At 40.1% G+C, this 20,354-nt stretch overlaps 2 protein-coding genes across 5 annotated transcripts in view; one reads left to right on the top strand and one right to left on the bottom strand.

Moving 5' to 3' along the window:
* Positions 1–77: 77 nt before the first annotated feature.
* Positions 78–15,460, top strand: CLCC1 (chloride channel CLIC like 1). The gene is made up of 11 exons (XM_084526867.1): positions 78–588; positions 2,218–2,313; positions 3,143–3,250; positions 4,188–4,409; positions 5,595–5,735; positions 6,185–6,278; positions 7,357–7,454; positions 7,534–7,680; positions 8,266–8,556; positions 9,114–9,363; positions 13,140–15,460. Exons 1-10 carry the CDS (start codon positions 436–438, stop codon positions 9,342–9,344), a joined length of 1,581 nt encoding a protein of 526 aa, XP_084382993.1. The 5' UTR covers positions 78–435; the 3' UTR covers positions 9,345–9,363; positions 13,140–15,460.
* GPSM2 (G protein signaling modulator 2) overlaps positions 10,957–20,354 on the bottom strand; it is a 25,576-nt gene continuing 16,178 nt past the window's right edge. For 3 of the 4 annotated variants that reach the window (XM_084526862.1, XM_084526865.1, XM_084526863.1), the window contains 12 exons: positions 19,979–20,114; positions 19,405–19,547; positions 18,797–18,920; positions 18,402–18,517; positions 17,609–17,764; positions 16,688–16,796; positions 16,150–16,279; positions 15,457–15,527; positions 14,065–14,241; positions 13,122–13,284; positions 12,785–13,002; positions 10,957–11,570 (listed from right to left, as the gene is read on the bottom strand). In XM_084526862.1, coding sequence (XP_084382988.1) covers positions 11,406–11,570; positions 12,785–13,002; positions 13,122–13,284; positions 14,065–14,241; positions 15,457–15,527; positions 16,150–16,279; positions 16,688–16,796; positions 17,609–17,764; positions 18,402–18,517; positions 18,797–18,920; positions 19,405–19,547; positions 19,979–20,114 — 1,708 coding nt within the window. In that variant the 3' untranslated portion in view covers positions 10,957–11,405. The remainder of the gene's footprint in view (positions 11,571–12,784; positions 13,003–13,121; positions 13,285–14,064; positions 14,242–15,456; positions 15,528–16,149; positions 16,280–16,687; positions 16,797–17,608; positions 17,765–18,401; positions 18,518–18,796; positions 18,921–19,404; positions 19,548–19,978; positions 20,115–20,354) is intronic. The other variant, XM_084526864.1, reaches the window with a different exon arrangement.

Below are 20,354 nucleotides of genomic sequence, written 5' to 3'. Positions count from 1 at the left end.
ATCTTTCTTCCTCTATCTATGCCTGCAACGGCAGATGACACAAAGAAAAATGGCAGTTTGGACTAAAACCCCCTGCATTCGACAATCAGTAAGAATTTCTCCATCCTCTGCCACCCAGCCTCGTGTGGCCGTACTTGGTTTTTAGCCTCCTTATACCCGGGGGGGCCCCGTTTGGCAGCGCAGCCGGCGCCGCTCCCCCTCAGGGGCCGCCGCCATGGCGCGGGCAGCGCCGCCCGGGGCCTGAGGGCCGCGGCCGGGCCTCGGGGCGGGGCCGGGCCCGCGGAGGAGGCGGCACCGGGGCCGCTGCGCCTCGCGAGGGCCGCGCTGAGGCGGAGCGGGGCGGGCCGGGGGCCGGGGGCGCTGCCGGGAGCCGGGCGAGGAGCGCGGCCTGCGGCTGGGGGCTGGGGCCCGGGGCCGGGGCGCGGTGCGGGCGCCATGAGGCGCGGCGGGCCCGCGCTGCTGCCGGCCCTGCTGCTGTGCGCCGCGCTGCTGCCCCGAGCCGCCGCGGAGCCCGACGAGGAGTGGATCGACCCCACCGACATGATCAACTACGACGCGGCCGCCGGGGCCATGAGGAGGCCCTACAAGGTGCGGGGAGGGGTGAGCTGGGGGCTGCGGCAGCCGCGGAGAGATTGCCCCGGGGCTGTGGGGTTTGGCAGGGTTGTGTGACAGAACAGTAGGCGCTGTTTATAATAAGAAATAAAACGTATAGTAATACATAATTATAAATAATAGAATAATGCTTGTATCACCTTGTAAAGTTATATCCTCCATGGCGGGCGGCGGCTCTGCAGCCGCTTCGCTGAGAGGTCCAGGGCTCAGCAGCTCCTGGTGGCCTCTGAGGTAAGGGCTGAACATCTCCAAGGGTTTAGTCGGTAAAAGTTGGAAGATCCGAAGTTAGTGGTCACGTTTGGCCTGGATTACCTGGTTCCCCAGTAATACAGGAGTAAAGCCCTCCAACGCCTCGTAAGCTGTGTGAAGTTTTGTAGCGCTGGGCACTGGGGTCTGTGGAAGGGGATCAGAAGGGGGCTGGTACCGCACGGCCGTGAGCCTGGAGATGGTGAGCCATGAACAGGTAACTGAGAGACAGGGAACTGCACTCGGCTGTCCTGCGTCGGGGGCTGTGTGTATGGATCGTGAGATGCATATTATTTGTCTACGGTACATGTGCACACAAGGCGCTGTAAGCCACGGGTGGTTGTACAGGCACCCCTGATCTTGCCGTCCTTCAGTTTTAACATTTGGCTTTGCAGCCTTGAGTAATGTTATTTTAATGGTTCAGAACTTAGTTTTATGGAGCTTAAAAAATGCAGACTACGTTATTCATCTCCACAGAGTTCCCCCTCAGCCTGCGCCGACCTCAGGTGCAGCTGGTAGTTGTCAGCATTTGTGAAGTTCAGCAGCAAGCTTTGGAGTCTTTAACTTTGCTGCCCAACTGCTTCTACTGTTATCAGAAATACTCAGAGTTCTCCTATTGTCTCCCATGAAAAAGGGAGAAATATGACTGCTTTGGAATAATCCTTCAAGAATTTATTTTCTGCTCTACAGGGAGATTTTAGTTTTCTGCTGTACGGTGAGAGGTTTTAGGCAGGCTCTGCAGCCGAAACAAAACTTCCTATTGGGTGATGTGTTCTCGTGAGGTCACTTAATTCTGTGACATTTTGCTTCCTTTTGGAGACTTTCCTCAAGATGCATACCAAGTCGTGGAGAAGAAGCACTGCTAAGACTGCAGCTGGGCAGTAGCCAGAGAACGTGGGATGTTGTTCCAGGGCGAAGGGGAACAGGAAGGTTAGAGCATGCAACAAGGAACGTGCTTGGTGTTTGCTTCCAGTCGGGCTGCGTGGCCAGCCAGGCTGGGAATTTCATCTGGCTGAAAATGGTGTGTGCTTGCTGAGTCAGTTTTTAGCCGGTCAGATATCTAATCTGGTGCTCTGTGGGCTCATGTGGTCACCAACACTCAGAGGAGGGGAAAGGGCAGGTGGGGGAGGACAGGGCATGACCTCTCCTTTTGATGGCAGCATGCATTTAGATAAGCGTAAAGCAATTGTCACTCTGGATGGAGCCTAAAACAACAGCAGAGAGGCAGCAGAATATAGCTGAGGGAGTACATGCAGAAAAGGCTGACACTGTTTTAGCCCCTTTGCTTTTTTTAAAGTGAGCTGACCATAAGAGTGTAACGTGGCATATTGACAAATTGTTCTTCTTTTGTAATTTTAGGTAAACTATTATGACGCTGAGGATAAGACAGCGGATACAGTCAACACTGAAAAGTTACCAAGTTGCTTCAGGGAAGTGGATTCCTTGCAACAGAAGGTTTGTGGTGGAGCTTCAGAATGTTTTCTGATCTTTTCTAGTTTGTGTTTTCTGACAATGCAGAGGCAGCGGATAGCATAGAGCGGGTGAATTGCTGCACGGTTTGAGAGAGATCATGGATTATATAGGGGGAACTTCTTCGTGTAACTTTAGAGGAAAAACTAAAAGTGATTTGACCTTAATTCCAAATTGCTGCTCAGCCTACCAAGGCCTGTTTCCTAAAACGTTCTGAGCTGTAACATAAGTCAGGAGGAGTTGTGTGCTGTTTGGTGCTGACAGTTTAACCATGGTGGTGGTGGTGTTACTCCGTGCTGCCAATAGCCAGGGTACCCGACCTGTTCGAGCTGTTCAGTTCCGTAAGATTTCAAGGGGTGGGCTGTGGGTGTAAGGAGTGCGCTTCCCCTGAGCTCAGAAGGATGCAGTCATGCTGTGTAGCTACCAAGACTCGCTTCCCTCATCCGTTTGGAGACCCAGTGTGAAATGTAATTTTAATACTGCTTGACTTGGTATGTTTGGATAGGAACTTAAAAATTAAGGAGATCCAGATCTTAAGTTTTTCTCGTCTTACTGAGGTTGGTATTCAAACCATACTATCACCAGAGCTGAAACCCCTCCTACTTGGCCAAAGCCATGGAAAACAGCAGCAGAATGGAAACTTACACTGTACAACTGCATATGATTTTTAAATTGGGATTTAATCATGGGATTATTGCCAAACTAATGCGCTTCCATTAACTGTGGGTGTAATGTGTTTTTGTGGTGTTTTTTTTATCTCTTACAAATGAGCTGGTTTGAGCAACAAACGAGTGAAAGCATCTTTACATTGTAGATCGCAGAATGCGAGAAGAGGAATGCCAAATCCCGGGAAAGCCGGAGCTTTTATATTTTTAAGCGATACTTGAATAAGATTCTAAATGAGGCTGGAAAACTTGGCCTTGTAAGTATTTGAATATTGCTTTAAAATGAATTCATATTACCATTTCCTTTGTTTTTCACAGTTAATAAGTATTGATTGATTATTCTCTCATACTTTACAACTCAGTTCCCTTCATTTTAATTTAAAGAAAAAGATGATACAAGAATGTGCGTCCGGTATTGCTGTTAGAGTTACCAGTGTTTGTTCAGTTGCCATTTTATCTGTAAAGCATCTGAGGGAAGATTGTGAAATCAGAATGTGTATCCAAGTATCGGTTGCTGGGGTGCAGCTACAGTAATACCTCCTCCAGTTCTTGTCAATGGCTGTTAAACTGAAGAGAGCCCGATCTCGTTTGTTCATTGTTTTTATGCCTTTGTTTTAGACTTACCACGTTACCCATGTAGGAGTAGTAGCTTCTCGAGTCGGCGTATAAGAATCACCTTGTTACTTTATTCATTACATTGTCTTTGGAAATACTTTATTTTCTGTTCAGAGGTAGAAGGATACATTTTTAGCAATTAGCAAAATTAATATTTTTAAAAAGAACATTATACTTAGCAATGTAAAATTTCTTATTTCCATGCTTAATATCTGCATTACCCAGGCATGATCGATTTCAGTGGCGCACACAATGCATTAGTCATTAATAGCTATTAATGAGAAGCAATGGTAAAATTTTAATAACGCTTCATTGTTTTTAGTTTTTTGCAGTAGAATTGAAAGAGAACAAAACAGTTGAGCTCATGATTTATAGGGGTGAGGTGAATGAACAGAAGGATCGTAGAGCTATAGTGGGCTCCCTACCCCGTGTCTTCATCCTGCAGACTACCACAAAAAGGGGCTGGCATAGGACGAGGGTCTGTAATCAGGATTTGGCATAGTGATACAGTTTTTCATATATCCATGTATTTCCCAATAGATGACTTCTGACCATCGTTTTGCTTTGCTTTTAACTCAGCCTGAGGAAGACATGGACCGTGTGCATTACGATGCTGAGATCATCCTTACAAAACAGACACATTTGGAAATCCTCAAGTTTCTCAACGAGGAAACGTGGCAGTCAGGGGCTGTGGATGATGCCCTTAGTGATATTCTGATCAATTTTAAGCACCATGATAGTAAAGCTTGGCATTGGAACTTTGAAGACACTTTTGGAATTGATTTATATAATATGTTTGTGGTAAGAGAAGAAGGAAGGTGATATATATATTTATTTATTTAGTTAGTTAGTTAGTTAGTTATTTTTTAATTACTGTTTTCTCCAGTTTTTTTGTGCAAGTCTAGCCAATGATAATACAGTCTGAAATGCACATGAAAATCAGCTCCTTCTATTGTACGTACAGTGAGTCACTCTTGCTTCTTGGCTGCTGAAAGTAGAGGTGATATAGTCAGTTAAAGAACTAAATTTTTTCTTTTTCTTCATGGTCTGCTTTTCTGTTCATAGAATTGCAATTTTTTTATTTATTTTTTTTGTGGTATGCATTTTTTTCTTGCTTTTATATCTGTGTTGTGTGATTCCTTAGACTAGTTTCTCATCACTTACATTTATAATGCACAAGTTGCTCATTTTCCAGATTTGCCTCTTGTTCAAATAGATGCTGTAGCTGTTGGCTCCTGCAGGAGCTGGAATAATTTTCTGTTGAAACAATATATATTTGATGTCTTAGATTTTACAGGTTAGAGTTGTGAATTGAGTAAGTGTCTAGTTGGTGAAAGTAATAATCTCCTAATAATCTCCTCTCCAACACTAGACACCAAAGTGTCTAGTGTTGGAGAGGAGATTGTGACTGTGTGAAAATGTCATATTCTCTAAATGGAATTAGAAAATGTTGAACTGAGAATAAGCTTGTCTAGTTTTTAGGTAGTTCATAGAAGACAAATAAAAAAGCAAGTGGTCCACATCGTAAATTTGCTCTCAGGAGTCCTCAGATGGAAGAAGGCTGCAGAGTGCTTCCCCGAAGTCCTGCTGCTGATACTTAAACCATAACTTGGCCTCTTAACTGCGGCAGTCGGCTGCAGTGGTTCTGTGGTTCATAGCATGCACTTCAACACTCGTGTTGGATTGTATCCATTTTGTAATTTTAACTTATGATAGGTAATGTGATACATGTCATAAGGAAGAAATAACAAAATATGAGGGAAAAAAGAGCAATGGAAACATAAGGCTGTGATAGGAATGACTGCTAGTAATGCCATGATGCTTGTCTGCTTTGTGCTGCAGCAGATGTGCTATGAAAACAAGAAGTTTCCTAACTGCTTCTGTGTAAACGATGCTGGTAAAAATGAAAGCTGACAGTTTTTTCAGATGTCCTGATTGTAAGCTTGGAAAATCTGGATCACAATTCTTTCCTATCTTCTCTTTCAGATGCTCTTGTGCTTAGTCTGCGTTGTGATTTTAATAGCTACGGAGCTGTGGACACGTATTCATTTGTTTGTTCAGCTGAAACGTATTGTATTAATAAGTTTTCTCATCAGTTTTGCATGGAACTGGTTTTACTTATATAAAGTAAGTTGTTTTGAAACCTAAATGGCTTTTAGGCTTAAAACCTGACAGTTGTGAGGGAGTTAAGGTTATTTAGTTGACTGCAAAATAAAAGAAGGGATGAAAGGCTGTGTTTTGTTCTGCGCAGGTGGCTCTGTGCTGCCCGCTGCAGAGCGGGGTTTGGGGTCTGGGTGCCCTGCACCTGACCTGCACACACTGCGGGGATGGGTCTCGGCCCCGGGGGCTGCAAAGCTCTTGTGGACTGTCCCAAGGGTTGTGCTGCTGGCAGCAAGAAGATCTGTGGTGGGAGCAGTCAGTGCTTTTCAAACTAGTTTTGTCCCTGCAAAGAAACTTCAAATGGGGTTTGGCTTGTGGAACGTTGCTTTTTCAGATGTGCAATGAATCTTAAAAGTTTTTACAGATGATGGCATCTCTCTCTTTATTTTTTACAAATATTTCTGATTCTCCTGCAGCTGGCCTTCGCGCAGCACCAAGCAGAAATTGCCAAAATGGAGCAGTTTGATAACGTCTGTGCTGAGAAATTGAACTGGAAGGACAGCCTTATTGGTAAATATTTGTTTAATTGTTTTGTGATAGTTTTTAAGATCACAAAATACTCAGTAATTGTGCCCCAAATACTCTAATTTCTTCATAAATTGTAAGTACACTGAATGTTCTTGAGCAATACATGATTATGTGGTTTTACCATTTTTCCATTTCACAAGACTTTCCTTGCTAGGCCTTTGAAGGAGAGACGATGGCAAAAATGTTCTTAGGTCCTGTCTGGGGTTACTTCTTTTCCTTTAAAACTTGGCCCATGAGTGTTTCACCAGCTCCCCCACCCCCTATGCCATTCGGTGCAAGTCATCAAAGATAGAATGGCAGAATCAAAGATTTTTTTCCATCTTTCAGGCATGTGAATATAACAGAGTTTGGAAATTCAATCTTGCAACCAATTACTGTACTTTCATTATTATACAGAGATGGCTGAATTTTTTGATAGCCATTCTTTGTTATTCAGTGGTATAGCAGGTAGATTAAGTATAGCAACTCTTAATGAGTGTCTGTTGTGGTCTTTTCTTGGAACGTAGTGGCTGTGATTACTTTATGTCAAATTTCGATGGTTTTTGGTATGACTACACTGAATTCAAACTACAGAAACAAACACTGGTGTCATAAATTAAGGAGTAAGACTTTCGGGTTAGATCTAAGATGCTCTCTTGAAATGTACCAGGTGCACAAACATTCTTCTGTATACTTGCAGCCTGGCAGGTAAGTGGAAACATGCAACATTACTTCTATTTCAGTGCCTGTGGACAAAATGTGCCAGATAACAAGTGTTTCCAGAGGCCGTGCTGCTCCTTCTTCTGTGACTTCTAGACTCTAAATTCTTCCAGTAAAGAGAACTTTCTTGACTAAACATGGGAAAAACTTTGTTTCTTCTCTTTCCTTCCTTCTCTGCATCCCTGTGACTGGATAAGCTACATTGCCAAGCTAATCTCAGATTGTTAAAAAATAAATCTAGGCTTTGAACCATATCTAGATTTCCATTAGAAGTTGAAATGCTGCTTTCTGTATTATAACGATGTCATAAAATGCATTTTTTTTTAAAGGTAGTAAAAATGTGTCTCTGCTTTGACTACAGAATGGCTCAGAAGTAAGTGGACGTTTCAGGATGATCCCTGCCAGAAGTACTATGAAACACTACTAGTGAATCCTGTTCTGCTGGTTCCACCAACAAAGGTACGTGCCAGACCCAGACAGACTGCGTATATTTGTTTGTCAGCAGCAACAACATGATTTTGGGGTTGTGTTTCTCTAGGCATTGGCTATTACTTTCACCAACTTTGTAACTGAGCCTTTGAAGCACGTGGGACAAGGCATTGGAGAATTCATCAAGGCACTTATGAAGGAGATACCACTGATCCTGCAGATCCCAGTGCTAATTATAATGGCTCTGGGTGTCCTGGTTTGTATGCCTTTCTTATATTTCAAAGCTCACATTTATTTTTATATACTAAACTTATTTATACTTAAGTATCATTATGTTATTAATTATTGCTTATTTGTACTGATAAACAGATTTCCTAGCACAGATGAAATTATTTCTACAAGGGATTTTTTTCTAGACTGTACTCTTTATTAGTACAGCTGGTTTAGCTATTAAAATAACTTCAGTTTGTATTGAAATTGCATCACTTTCCCATTACACAAGTAGGATAAAATAGCATGAAACTGCTTACAATTCTAGACTCTGACAGTTTATTTGAAATTATGTTCCCTTTTCTTAAGTATCACAGTGATGCACCTAATTGGCATTTTGTACATAACACATTGAGGAAGAGCCTTCAGCACCTTCCTTCTAGCACCAAGGACAGGTTACAACCTGGCAGCTGCTGCAGTGTGGTCAGACTGCAGAGAGCTTGAATTTTATCACAGCCATTCTGGTCATCCACGCTTTTCTTTGTGCTTTTCAGGTTTGTGACTTTGAATTCTGTACGGAACCTGTAGGTTGCAAATGTTTGCAGTTCTGTTTCTGTTTTCCCACCCCCAGGTTTTCTGCTATGGTGCAGGATCATCCGTGCCTATGATAAGATATTTCACATCTTCTCAGAGGAAGACACTTCCTCCACCTGACAGTCAACAGGAGAAAATAGACTTTGGGCGATATGACAGGAGTGCATCGGATGGCTGCTATTCACAGATCGCTTACGTTTATAGAGGACCTTACGACAGAGGAGATGCTCAGCTGAGACCTGGAAATGGCAGCAGAAGCCCTGACATGCTGCATGCGAGCAGTGAGCCAGACACGCAAGTAGAAGAGTCTCAAAAAACAGACCCTGGTGTATGTTAGTCTCTGAGCTGGGATTCAGTTTGCTAGATTTGTGCCGTGTGCTAGAACGTGGTTAAACAACAGGCTTACCCAAGCCTTGTGAGGAGAGGTACCTGTGCTCGCCTATAGAACCATGTGGTATAGGTTGTTTTGGGCATATTTTGCTCTGGAAAAATACTGTGTGATGGTTAACTCTGCCAGGAACACACTGAATGAAAATATGTGGTAGTAGAGACTTCCCTTGTTTTGAGAGATCTTGTGTACTTATAACTGTATGACAGTACTTATGTCAGCCTCAGGAATACAGATTACTCGTGTAAGGGGAAAAAAGCCCAATGGACTTTCCTTTGAATTACAGAAAATTTTAAACAGATTTGTACTCTAGATTGTGCTTATTTCCATGTGCTGTTTCCCTAAGGGGAAAAAAAAAAGATACCAAGACAGCAGTCAATCGTACTTAAAAGTTAGGAGATCTGGGGGAGTTCTGCCCTTGAGCTGAGAGGCACTTGAAGGAATGGCCACCGTCAGTTTGGGTTGGTTGATTAATAGCTTATTATTAATTTTTACAGAAGAGATTGCACACTGAGTCTGAAGTCAGTAGAGTAGAAACTGCCCCAGCTACAACTGTTACCGAAGAACATGCACGGGAACAGCAGAAACAGCAGACAGGCAAAGCAGAGCAAGAGACTGGAGAAAAATGCGATCCCAATAAAAACCTGGAAGGAACAAGTTCTACAGGGGGGCCACTTGAAGAGAAGAAAAAGAGCAGCACGTGCGACTCACAGGAAGGAGGAGAGTGAGGAACCCGCAACATCTGCTGTAAGTTCTGTCTAATCTTTAATTGTCCCATACTGAAGTAGCTCTGCTGTAGTTCTGAAATGTTTTAGTTCTAAGTGAGGGCTCAGTAAGCTGATGAGAACTCAGTGTTGGTCAGAGCAGTGGTCAGCATAGCTGTGAGGCAGGGGTGAAAAGTGGTGATGGTGTATGTACTACTGGAACTGGAAATCAATCTGCTTTTAAGAAGGGTAATACAATGTTAAGTAGCCAAGAGAACAGCTCTGTGCAGGTGGCTGGCATTGTTTGAAATCAAGTTTGTGGCACAAGTTTCAAGTAAAAGTAGATAGTCTGTGGTAGGAAATCACCGATACTCTGTGATTAGCAAACGTAACCGTAATCAGGTAACTGGAAAACAGCCTGAAGGAAGTTGCTGATAGGCACATAATTCATGTAAGACTAATTGCAGCTGAAATAGAAGTCTCAGGAAACCCCACTCTTGTTTTTATTCTTTAAAACCAGTTTTCAGTAGATAGAATTGCTATTCATCAGCTCAGTTCTGGGACATCTTGAAATCAAGGGCAGAAGTGTGAGAAACTGATGTTGTATCAGTTTGTTTTAGGGATGTTCAAAGCTGAACAAGGAATAAGAAGCACTAAAGCACATGTACCAAAGATGAGCTCACTAAAATGATGGTACACCTCATTGTGGAGCAATGTTCTGGCATTTCTCTTTAGAAGAAAAAAAAGTTTTTGTTTCAGTAGAGGTCGATTTCTCAGGGCTTAAAAAAACTACGAGAGCAGGTCTGTAAAACTTTCAACAGTTGTCTACTTCATTAGTCTTAAAATGCCGTTTTACTCTGATGCTAAAAGTAACGGTCAATTCTTCTCCATGGATGTAATACTTGAATTAAAAATGGAGAACACTTCATTCATAAATAACCAAAATAAGCATTTTGCCACCTTAGCCATTAAATCAATGACTTAACTGAAGTCATGCACTTAAGACAGCACAGAGACCTCGGGGTTCTCCAGAGCCCTGTACTACTCCAGGGCAGCACAAGTGTCCAGCGCGGGTGAGCACTAACACTTAGACCAGCTTCTCTCAAGAAAGCCCCAGCACAGCACGTGGTCTTTTCAGGGGAAGTAGTTCAGATCAAGTAATAAGCAGCACAGGTATGTTTGTTGTTTGTAATGCTAAAAATTGATTTAGAGGAGGAATGACCTGATGTCCATGGTAGCCCCTGCCAAATACCTCCCATCCCTGTAGAACACCAGTGGTGGTGGAAATGTACCACAATCTATAGAACAGCATTGATAGCTGGTAAATAAATGTACTATTATAAATATATACTAAATAATATATAAATATACTTAGATATAAGTATATCTTTAAAATAGTCTTCTGATTGTTTCCTATATTGTAGTAGTGCAGTACAGTGTAGTAATACACATTGTACAGTGTAGTTTTATATTTAAGTTAACTAAATACTGCCCAAATAAACCCAGCATATTTTTTAGATAATGTTTTTGTTTCAAAGAGGAGTAAAACTAGGTTTTGAAATACTTTTTTTTCTTTTTTAAATAATCATGACTGCAGAAAGTTTGGAAGAAGAAAAGACAGACTAAGTACTCAAGCTATTTCACAATTACTTTTATTTTTTAAAAAAATTATAAAAGAAAATGGGACAGTTTTCCAGGGAGGTACAAATCAGAAAAAAAAATCAAGTTTTCTTTAAAAAGAACATATACACTTAGGTCTTAACACTAGATGTGGGAGAGTCCACACATCAGCACTGAGAATACCTTGATGACAGCAAAAAAATGATGTTAATGTTCATCAACTAGAGCAGTTACGAGGGAGATACAGTAATCAGTATCTCAGACACTGCTAAAAGTAGCTGCCAATATAAGGAACAGTGGCAACTCCAACTACTGGTCACAAGCATGATGCTGCTATTATACAAAAATTATTAGAAAGGAGACAAAACTACTAATTAAAGTCTTTTGTAAAAAGGCATTTATGTTTTCCAACAAATATAATTGATTCCTAAGATGCTAGTGTACAGTACGAGCCTGTTAATTTCCTCAGCTAGAACTTGGTCCTTTTATAGCAGAGGGTAAGTGGACTCTTTGCTCATCCATTCTCTTAGCTTGTGATCGCAGAATCAGGCTGAAAAAGTCCTCATCTGGTACAGTTGGTCCTTTTGCAGATGATGGAGGAGCACATCTTTGATCATCCAGTCTGGAGCCCTGCAGACAGACCAGGCAATAAAGCTGCATATTTACAGGAATATATATATACATATACACTCTCTCTCTCTCACTCTCTCTTCCTTCCCTCCCTCCCCCCCCCCCCCCCATGTATATATCGATAAGTGAACAATACGAGTGAAAAATCATTAAAAGTTAAGTTTCTGTTTTCCCAGAGTTAAAGCTATTCATGGATTTAACAGTTAGTTAAGCTTTGGTGCAAGTAGCTAACTAGGCCTTAACCATTCTCAAATGAAGTTACTAATGTAAAATTACAAGTGTAGAAAAATGGTGCCTCCAACTGTATCAGAAAATAAAACCCCCAATTTAGTTCTTGTTCCTATTGCAGAACATGGTTCAACTGTCTTTTGCCGGAAGAATTTCAGTGTTATTTCTATTAGTTCTAGTCTCATATGACCAAAAACATGGTTATTTCTGACATACCAGCATTGCTCTTTAGGCTAGGGTTGCTACCCTTAGCACTTCTATTACAAAAGTAAGGATTTTACAACTGACTTCCTTCCTTCCACTATACAGGGAATAAAAATAGCTACACTGTAGTAAGATTTGGATAAGCAATATTAGAGAGAGTTTTCCTTCAGACTCATCAGACTGCGATTTAATTGTATTGATGTTACAGAGCAGTTTGCATGAAATGCCTGAGCTTGTTTCTGTGTTCATTTCACACAGCTGCCAGCTCATGGTCAGATTTTACAAGCTCTGGCTGTGGACTGCAACCATGTCCTTGAATAGAGTTGACTTTGAGATAAAAGTCTCAAAATAAGCAACTCTTTTGTGCTTTTGTGCATAAAGCAGTAACATCAGTACTGGATGACAAGACTAAAGTTTTCTATTCTTTTCAGACTGAGCACAGTCCAGGCATATTACATATTTGCTACATATAGTGCACGTAAAGAGACAAAAAAAAGAGACAAAATTTCTCATACTAATTTCTAGATTTTTTGCTTGACTCAAAAAAAAGTAAATAGACAAGTTGCTAAAATAGGTATTTCATCAGATTATATAAATATATATTTTATATATATAAAATAATACATGTATGTGTGTATATTTATGTACATACGTGTATGTATTTACTTTCTTACCCACCAAATCGATTTGTATCTTAAAACACATGAGAAGCACAGAGACTTAGTTGACGACACTAAATATTTGGGATGCACAATCAAACCCCGAAAGACTCAGACTCTTACCTGGCATTTTATCAATATATCAAAGAAGTCATCGTCCAGCTCTCTGTTGTTACTTGCCATCAAGTGCCCCAGGACTGACTGGCTGTTGTGCTGGTTAAGACGAAGGCCGGGCAGGTTACTGAAGCTAGCGCGCTGGTCGTCTAGGCGGCGGCTCTGGGAGCTGGCAAGTAAGTCCAGAAATTCATCCGTGTGGGGTGAGACTACAGAAGTAGAAAAGGCTGGGGGAGGAAGAACAAAACCAAATGAGCCCAGAAGCAAGCACCCTTCCATTCAAATACAGTTTTAGGATGTCATTCGACAGGAACTGAAAGCTACAGGTTTTGTTTTTAAAACTTACATTTTCTCATTGTTTTAGGTGGAGTAGAGGATGTTGCTACTGAAGCAGCTGAGAATCTGTTCTTCTCCTGGAAGTAGCATCTCTGATCATCCATCCTGTTACTCTGGAATCGACTCAGCAGATCAAAGAACCCTTCATCTGCCATCGTCTCTCGACTGTTTCTCTGGAGAGGAGAGAAAAAATAGAGGTACTTTGAACTCAGAAGTACCTAAACCCAGGACAGCTGCGTGGCAGTTTCATTCCAGTTATGTGTTTGATAACTGAAATCCAGTAAGCTAATTTTTTTTAGTCACCCATTTCTATAGACAGAGATTTAGCCTAATAAGAAATGTTAATAATATGGCAAACACTTCTGGAAGGTAAATCTATTAGAAACATTTTGTTCTCCAAAACATTACAAAATAGTGCTGTTATCAGTACAAATGGAGTTATTCCTCTTCAGCCATTAATCAACCAACAACCCAAATAAATGCCCATGAAAGAGAAGACAAAAAACAGCAATGAGCAATATCCATTTGCTCCTCAGGTCTGTGGTCAAAAGCTCTCTTCTCTTACCAAGACCAAATGACTTTTTTTTTCTTAAACTAATTTTTGTGAAGAGTGCAATAACCTAGAAAATACACCAAATATCTTCCTCTATTTGAATCAGAAAAGCTACTTTTTTTTGTAAGTTAGGAAAAGCAGGGTTTGGGAGAAACTCTAGACATAAAATGTATGTGCAAGCTGACCTGTAACTTGAGAAAATCCCCCAGGAAAAAAACTTCCAACAGTAGAAAAAGCTTAAAGCTGTCACCACCCAGGAGACAAACGTAGAGTGCCAGATTCTCCCATCAGTGTTTAAACATGTAAAAATGAAATGGACATCTGCAGGAATGTGTTTTTCATAATTTTGGACAAACTGAGATAAGTAAAGGCTGTCATCTCCACAGCTCTCCGAACCTACCCTCTGAGAGTTGGGAAGACGATGATCAATAGAATTACTGGCATCCTGCAAAACTTTGGAGGCGGTGCTGGTTTTGTACTTTTTGCCTTTTAGGCGATTTACAAAATGCAGTTTTGCTGAAGGTTTGGCAACAAGTGGTTTCTGTTTAGCAAGAATCTCACTGTTCCAGTTCTGAACCTAAAAAAAAGGAAGACTCATGAAACTAAGCCACCTAATTTTGATCACGTACGGTTACCTCTTACTCAGGTCTTCTTTTCCTCCCCAGAATGAAACGTTTTACAATATTTATTTTATCCAACCACTAGGAAGTAAAAAGTTAGTTTTTAGTTCTATTTACTTGACGTGCGATTATTGATATCTCGTTACCTGAGGCAGGTTAGTACTGTTACTGACCGAAATATGGTCAAGTGGTGCCTTTAATCAAACTTCCTGAAATTTTCCTTGCTGACTGCAGTGCAGGAGCTGTAGTTCATGTTAACTCAAAACATGACATTCTTATCATAATAACTTGAGCGCAAAACAAACCTAGATATTTAATCAGCTTTCTGTATAGTCCTTTATTTGCACAGAATTCCCACTGAAGATTGGAGAGGAAGAGAGAGAAAAATGTGAGCACAAGAGTAAACAGGAATAGCTGTCTATCTAATTTCAGTGAGTAACAGAACGGATAGCTTTATCAACCTGAAAGTGTTTTCATAAAAAAGAATTCCCCTAAATTCTCATAAAATAAATATTTTATCTATAAAATGATAAATTCATCCAGAACTAACAAACTTCTATAATATCTACACAAAAAAAAGAAAACCTTTAATCTTGATCCTAGATCAGAAAGTGTGAACACAATCACAAATCTTTCAGCAATACTGCCTACCCCGATGAAATGACTTCTAAAGCTTATTAAAGATCAGCACACATTCCACCTCCAAGCAGCTGGTATCCCTGTGCAGCCAAACCATAGTGCTAGTGCCATACGTTCTATATATCAAAGGCATTTATGGAAAGAGTTTTTGGAACCTACCACATAAGGATCTTGAGGAAAAAAAAGAAAAAGAAAAAAAACCTTTCTAAGAAATAAGCTGCAATACTGTGTTACTAGTTGCTAATAAGACTCCACATTAAGCATTTTAGTGTATTTATTAGTGAAACACACTATGTGTATGTTAAGTAAATTGATTGCAGCCAAAGGAAAACTGTTTAGAGCAGCTGAGCTAAAACTTTGGCGTTTTACACTGAGTCACTTTCTGCACCAACCTCAAAACACTTTTTAAAAGGAGATGAAAGGAATTCCTTTGATGCGCACTACATTGATAATTTTGATTATTAAACCCTTACAGAAGCCTATAGATTTTGTTGCTGTCTCACCAGCAGAACAAAAAGAATAAAATTGCCAACCTTTTCTGGTGTTAATTTCATAAGTTCCATGTTCTCCATGCTGTGACGGCGTCCTACTCTGGGTCTGGTACCTTCAAGAAAGAAAAAAGAAGTTTATCTTGTTATCATGAAGACTTATTGTGTCACCTTCAAGGCTGTGGCAGTTTTCATCAAATATCCAAGATAAAGCAATTCTGAGTTCCAGAACTCAGCACAGAATAAATAATCACTAGTAAAAGCAGCCTTTAAAACCACACCAATCTCAGGTATGTAAGCTGCTTTCATGGGACACAGAGAAGAGCCAAGGACCTTAGATTCAATCAGGAACATCAAATGAACCAGCTTTAACTCTAACCTGTGTTCCAAAAATGATTGGAAGAAAAAAAAAGAAAGACATAATTTTGCAGGTATTAGACAAATCTCCCACATTAAAAAAAAATAAAAAGTAAAAGGAAAAAAAATCCAAGCACAAAATCCAGGAACAATTAGAAACTGAAGGTGAGGCATCATATGAAGAAACGAGGCATTAAGCTGTGATTCACAACATAAACCCATCAAAAAAGCAGGAGGTGAGGAGGTCCCATACTGCAAAAACAACTAGTTTTTTTTTGGTGGTAGGGAAAAAATATAAAGCACCTATAGTCAGAAAGCAGTGCAAATAACAGATTCATGTTGAAGTTTACTGTTAGAAAGCATTCGGAAAAAAGCACATACCATGCAAATTGTTATCTACCACGTGGCTTTCTGACATCATGGAGTTGTTTGTGCTGTAGCTTAATCCAAGAACCATTTGAAGATCTGAGAGATTAAGTCTAGCAGTGAGTTCTCCACTTTTATCTCCCACCTGCAAACCAAATAAAATAAGCAGTTGTTACTGTAAAGAAATATATACACATGTAAATACAAACACTGTCCTCCCAGACTTCTGGGAGTAAAAGGTTTTCCTCGCTGAAAACTGAGACCACCTTTTTCATGAAGTACACAAAAACTAAAAGGTTCAAACCAAAGCCTAAAATAACCTCTGCTAGGCTAATAACTTGGATCCCATGCTGGTTACTGGAGGTGACACTAGAACTAAGGATGCAACTGCAGTGACGTACGGCTGACATAGCTTTGAATAAACTATCTCAGAAATTATCCAATATCCTTTCCATTCTCACAATCACATGTACAGACACAACCTCTGTACCATCCCTGTGTTACGTGAGAGCGAAAACCAGGCAAGCAGTGTATGTAAGCGTGAGCATCATACCTCTCGTGAAATCTCCAGGTGCCTCTCAGCAAAATGCATAGCCTGGTCATGATTTCCCAGCGCCGTGTACGCGTTCCCTAAACTCCAGCACGCTCTTCCTTCACCGATTCTGCAGAAGAGAAACATGCTCAAGGCTGTCTCCTAATACTCGCTGAACGCTAGGGGTCGGGTGTGCGTGATATTACCAGATTACTGTGCCAGGAACAACTAAGACTATCTTCAGAAACCATTCCACCACCACCACCACACTAAGTATTGTAATTAAAGGACTGATCTGGCATAAGCATAAATACAAACAAATCTCATCAAAATTTGAATTTTTAAATTTACAGCAAACAATTAAGTCACTATTTTCAGTTTTAGAGGCATGGAACATTTTATAACCTCCTTACTTTGCCTCAGATTGCATACTTTATTGTTTTTCACAAATTTTGCTTCCTGAACTAGAAAAAGTACATTTATGAGTTGTTTTTTAAAAAAAAAAGTAACTGTACACTGTACCCAATATTACAAAAAAGCTACAGAAGTCATTATAGTTCTTATTTTAAAATAAGCATTATTTACTACTGGATTATTCTCCCTTCCCCACCCCTTACTATTTTCTTCATTTGTGGAAAAGTAGAAGATGTATTCTGATGAAGGTACGCAAAATTATTGTGATCAAATCATGGGAAAAAATGCTAACTTTACAAAGATGATACCAACATAAGAAGGTTCAGAGACATCCATTCATGAATCTCCCTTTCATCTCACATTCATTAGCCACAATCCTTTCACGAGCAGTTTTTCTCTCCATTTGAAAACAAGTTGTAGGGAATTCACATTAATTCAGATGTCATTTATAGAACAACGGCAGCGGAGTTAGAGGTAACAGGATTCAGTTTAAGTGTCATATACATAAAACAATCTCTTAGGACTTACTTATCATTTAATTCCTGAGCAATCACAAGGTGTTTCAAGTGATAATCAATTGCTTTTTCATAGTCCTGAAGCAAAGTGTATGTGTTTCCAAGGCTGTAGCAGGCCTGTGCTTCCACAGCTCTATCTTTAAGCTGTCGAGCCAGCTGTAATGTCCTCCTGAAAAAAAAACAAAAGTCAATTACCTAAAAAAAAATCACTAAAGTTTTGAAAAGTGTATTTGCACAACTAAAAATCAGTTGCACAAGTTAAACAAATCAGGACAACTTGTAAATTAGCTGCTAACAAACTACCATCTTGCAAAATCTTAAAAGAAGAAGAATCCATCTTGATTACAACCATGGACTAAAACCATGGTGTAAAACCATGTTGATACGCACCACCAACCCCAGCTAATGAGCGTACCTAGGCCAGGTACCCATCTCCTCCAGTGTACTACTCAGATCATTCCAGAATTTGCTAAGACAGGAATGCTTGTTTCTAGAATAAATCTGAATAAATGTGTCTCAACAAAAAGATGTCTACAGTGCTGAGAAGAATATATTTAAAGTAACAAAACATCGAAAGATTAGCTCCCCTAAAAGAACCTGAATAGTTAAGTAAGTAGGGAAAAATGTTGGGTGGTTGGTTAGTAGGTTTTTGTTGCCTTTTTTTTTTTTTTTTTTAAACAAATGCAGCTCTTTCCTAAGTATATTTTGAAGAGATGGCTGTTCTACAGTGAGCTGAAGTACTAGGCGCAACAGAAATTAACTGGACAAGAAGAGGTATAAACTATATTTATAAGCAGTCAACTAACTTGTAGTATTCAGAAGCAGTTTCAAATTCTCCCAGGAATATGTGGGCATTTCCAAGATTGCTGTATGCTCTTCTTTCCGCTGATCTATCACCAAATTCTTTTGCAATTAGGAGACGCTTAAAAATGGGAAAGAATTGCATTAATTACTCCATTTTGTACTTCATAGTGTACATTTGCATACAAAAACACGTGTTCATTGATTTCCCACCCTATCTGTTCTTTAGACCAACAATGCTTGAAAAGAACAGCCTGGACTTGAGGCTGTGCCCTTAAGATCTAAAGCTTGCATTAAAAAGCTTGTGACAATATCCAAAAACCTGCATGTAAATAAAATCTGTAGCAACCGGTGATATTTTACAGAACAAACAAAATTGTTTACTAGCACATTGCAGTACCTGTTCATGAGCTAAAACTGCACTCCTGAAGTTGCCCAGAAGGTAGTGTGTGTTTCCCAGATTTCCAAAGGCACGTCCTTGTGCTGCTCTATCACCCAGCTCTGTTACTATCGTCAGGTTCTCTCTGTTTTGGGGGAAGGGAGGACAAGAGCAAGACTAGTGACTTTTAAGTTACGTTCTTCTCATAATCACTTAAACAAAAAAATCTTTTTCCCATTTAAATAAACTACATTATTCTACCTTGTCCTATTTTAATAGCCCTTATGCAACACAAGTTTTCCACTGAGTAGGAAATATTTGAGATATCCAACTTAACTGCATTCTTACGCTGGCACACTCATTTCTAATGAAGCAGCTATGTGAGATGCAGAACACGTCTCAGCCTGGTTCTAAGAGTTACGCTGAATTCTAACAGAGAAAGAATGTGCCAGCTAGTAAGAGGTGTGCTGAAAATGGCAGCTTGACAAAAAATAACATACTCTCCAGTTTAAAGGGGGGGAAAAAAATCACAGGTGCATTAGTTCATGATACCACAAACCTCAATATTTTAACAAGCCAGATGACCAATCATATCCTCTCAATCACGAACATTTAAAACTGCTACTTACTCATAATAATCTGCAGCTTTTTGTAAAGCATTTTTCACATCATCTGGAAGTTCCCCTGGATCGTAAGTCCCAGCACAAGCTACATTTTTCCCTTTAGAGTGATAAACATTCCCCAGATTATACAGTGCTCTAGCTTCTCCAACCTAAAGCAAAAACAAGGTATTAAAAAGGACGCCTCAAAGACTTGTGTCACAACAGCAATTAGAACAAGCCACAGAAGGGAGAAGAGGTTTGGTAGCTACTTGTCAACACACGCTCTCATTGCCCAAATTACTCCCACCCGGTCACATTCCTCAATCAAATTGTTTTGCACATTATTCCCTTCTGAGGTGTAAGATACATAATAACTGTTGAGGCCAATTATCATTAAAAACTAAACTTAAAAAATATTTGGAAATCTGGATACTGTAGACTTCTAGGTGCAAACAGCCATCTGACATTCTTATAGTCAGGAAGGAATATTTGAATATGCAATATTTAATTCCCCCTGAAAGGTGGCACACTCATTACCAATACAACAAGGTTCACCACTATTTGTTTGGAGTTCATTTAAAGATTCCTAAGCAATTCTTACCTTATCATTAAGTTCTCTGGAAATATCCAGATGTCTTTGACAACAAACAATAGCTTCTTCAAAGTTCCCAAGTACCTTTAAGGTATTGCCCAGATTCCCACTAGCTTTAGCTTCTCCCAGTAGATCTCCAATTGTCCTAAAATTGCAGCAGAAAAGCACCCAGTAAACAGTGTGCAATTTGAAACCAAGGAGATGACCAATGCATGGCAGACAATTCAAAGAATTTACTGAAAGAAATTAAAATTGTGTGTGTATTCAGTTCATTTTATATCTAAAATGCATTCACATAAATACAGCTCACTCTGTGGTTACAGAAACATTTGGTTTTGTTGGTGCTGTTTGTGCGGTATTGATCTACCTACTGTAAACCAAAAAA

The sequence above is a fragment of the Aythya ferina genome, assembly GCF_964211825.1.
Source record: "Aythya ferina genome assembly, chromosome: 8".
Classification (NCBI taxonomy): domain Eukaryota; kingdom Metazoa; phylum Chordata; class Aves; order Anseriformes; family Anatidae; genus Aythya; species Aythya ferina.
The sequence above is the reverse complement of the archived record's forward strand: the minus strand, read 5'-3'. Positions and strand labels throughout refer to the sequence as shown.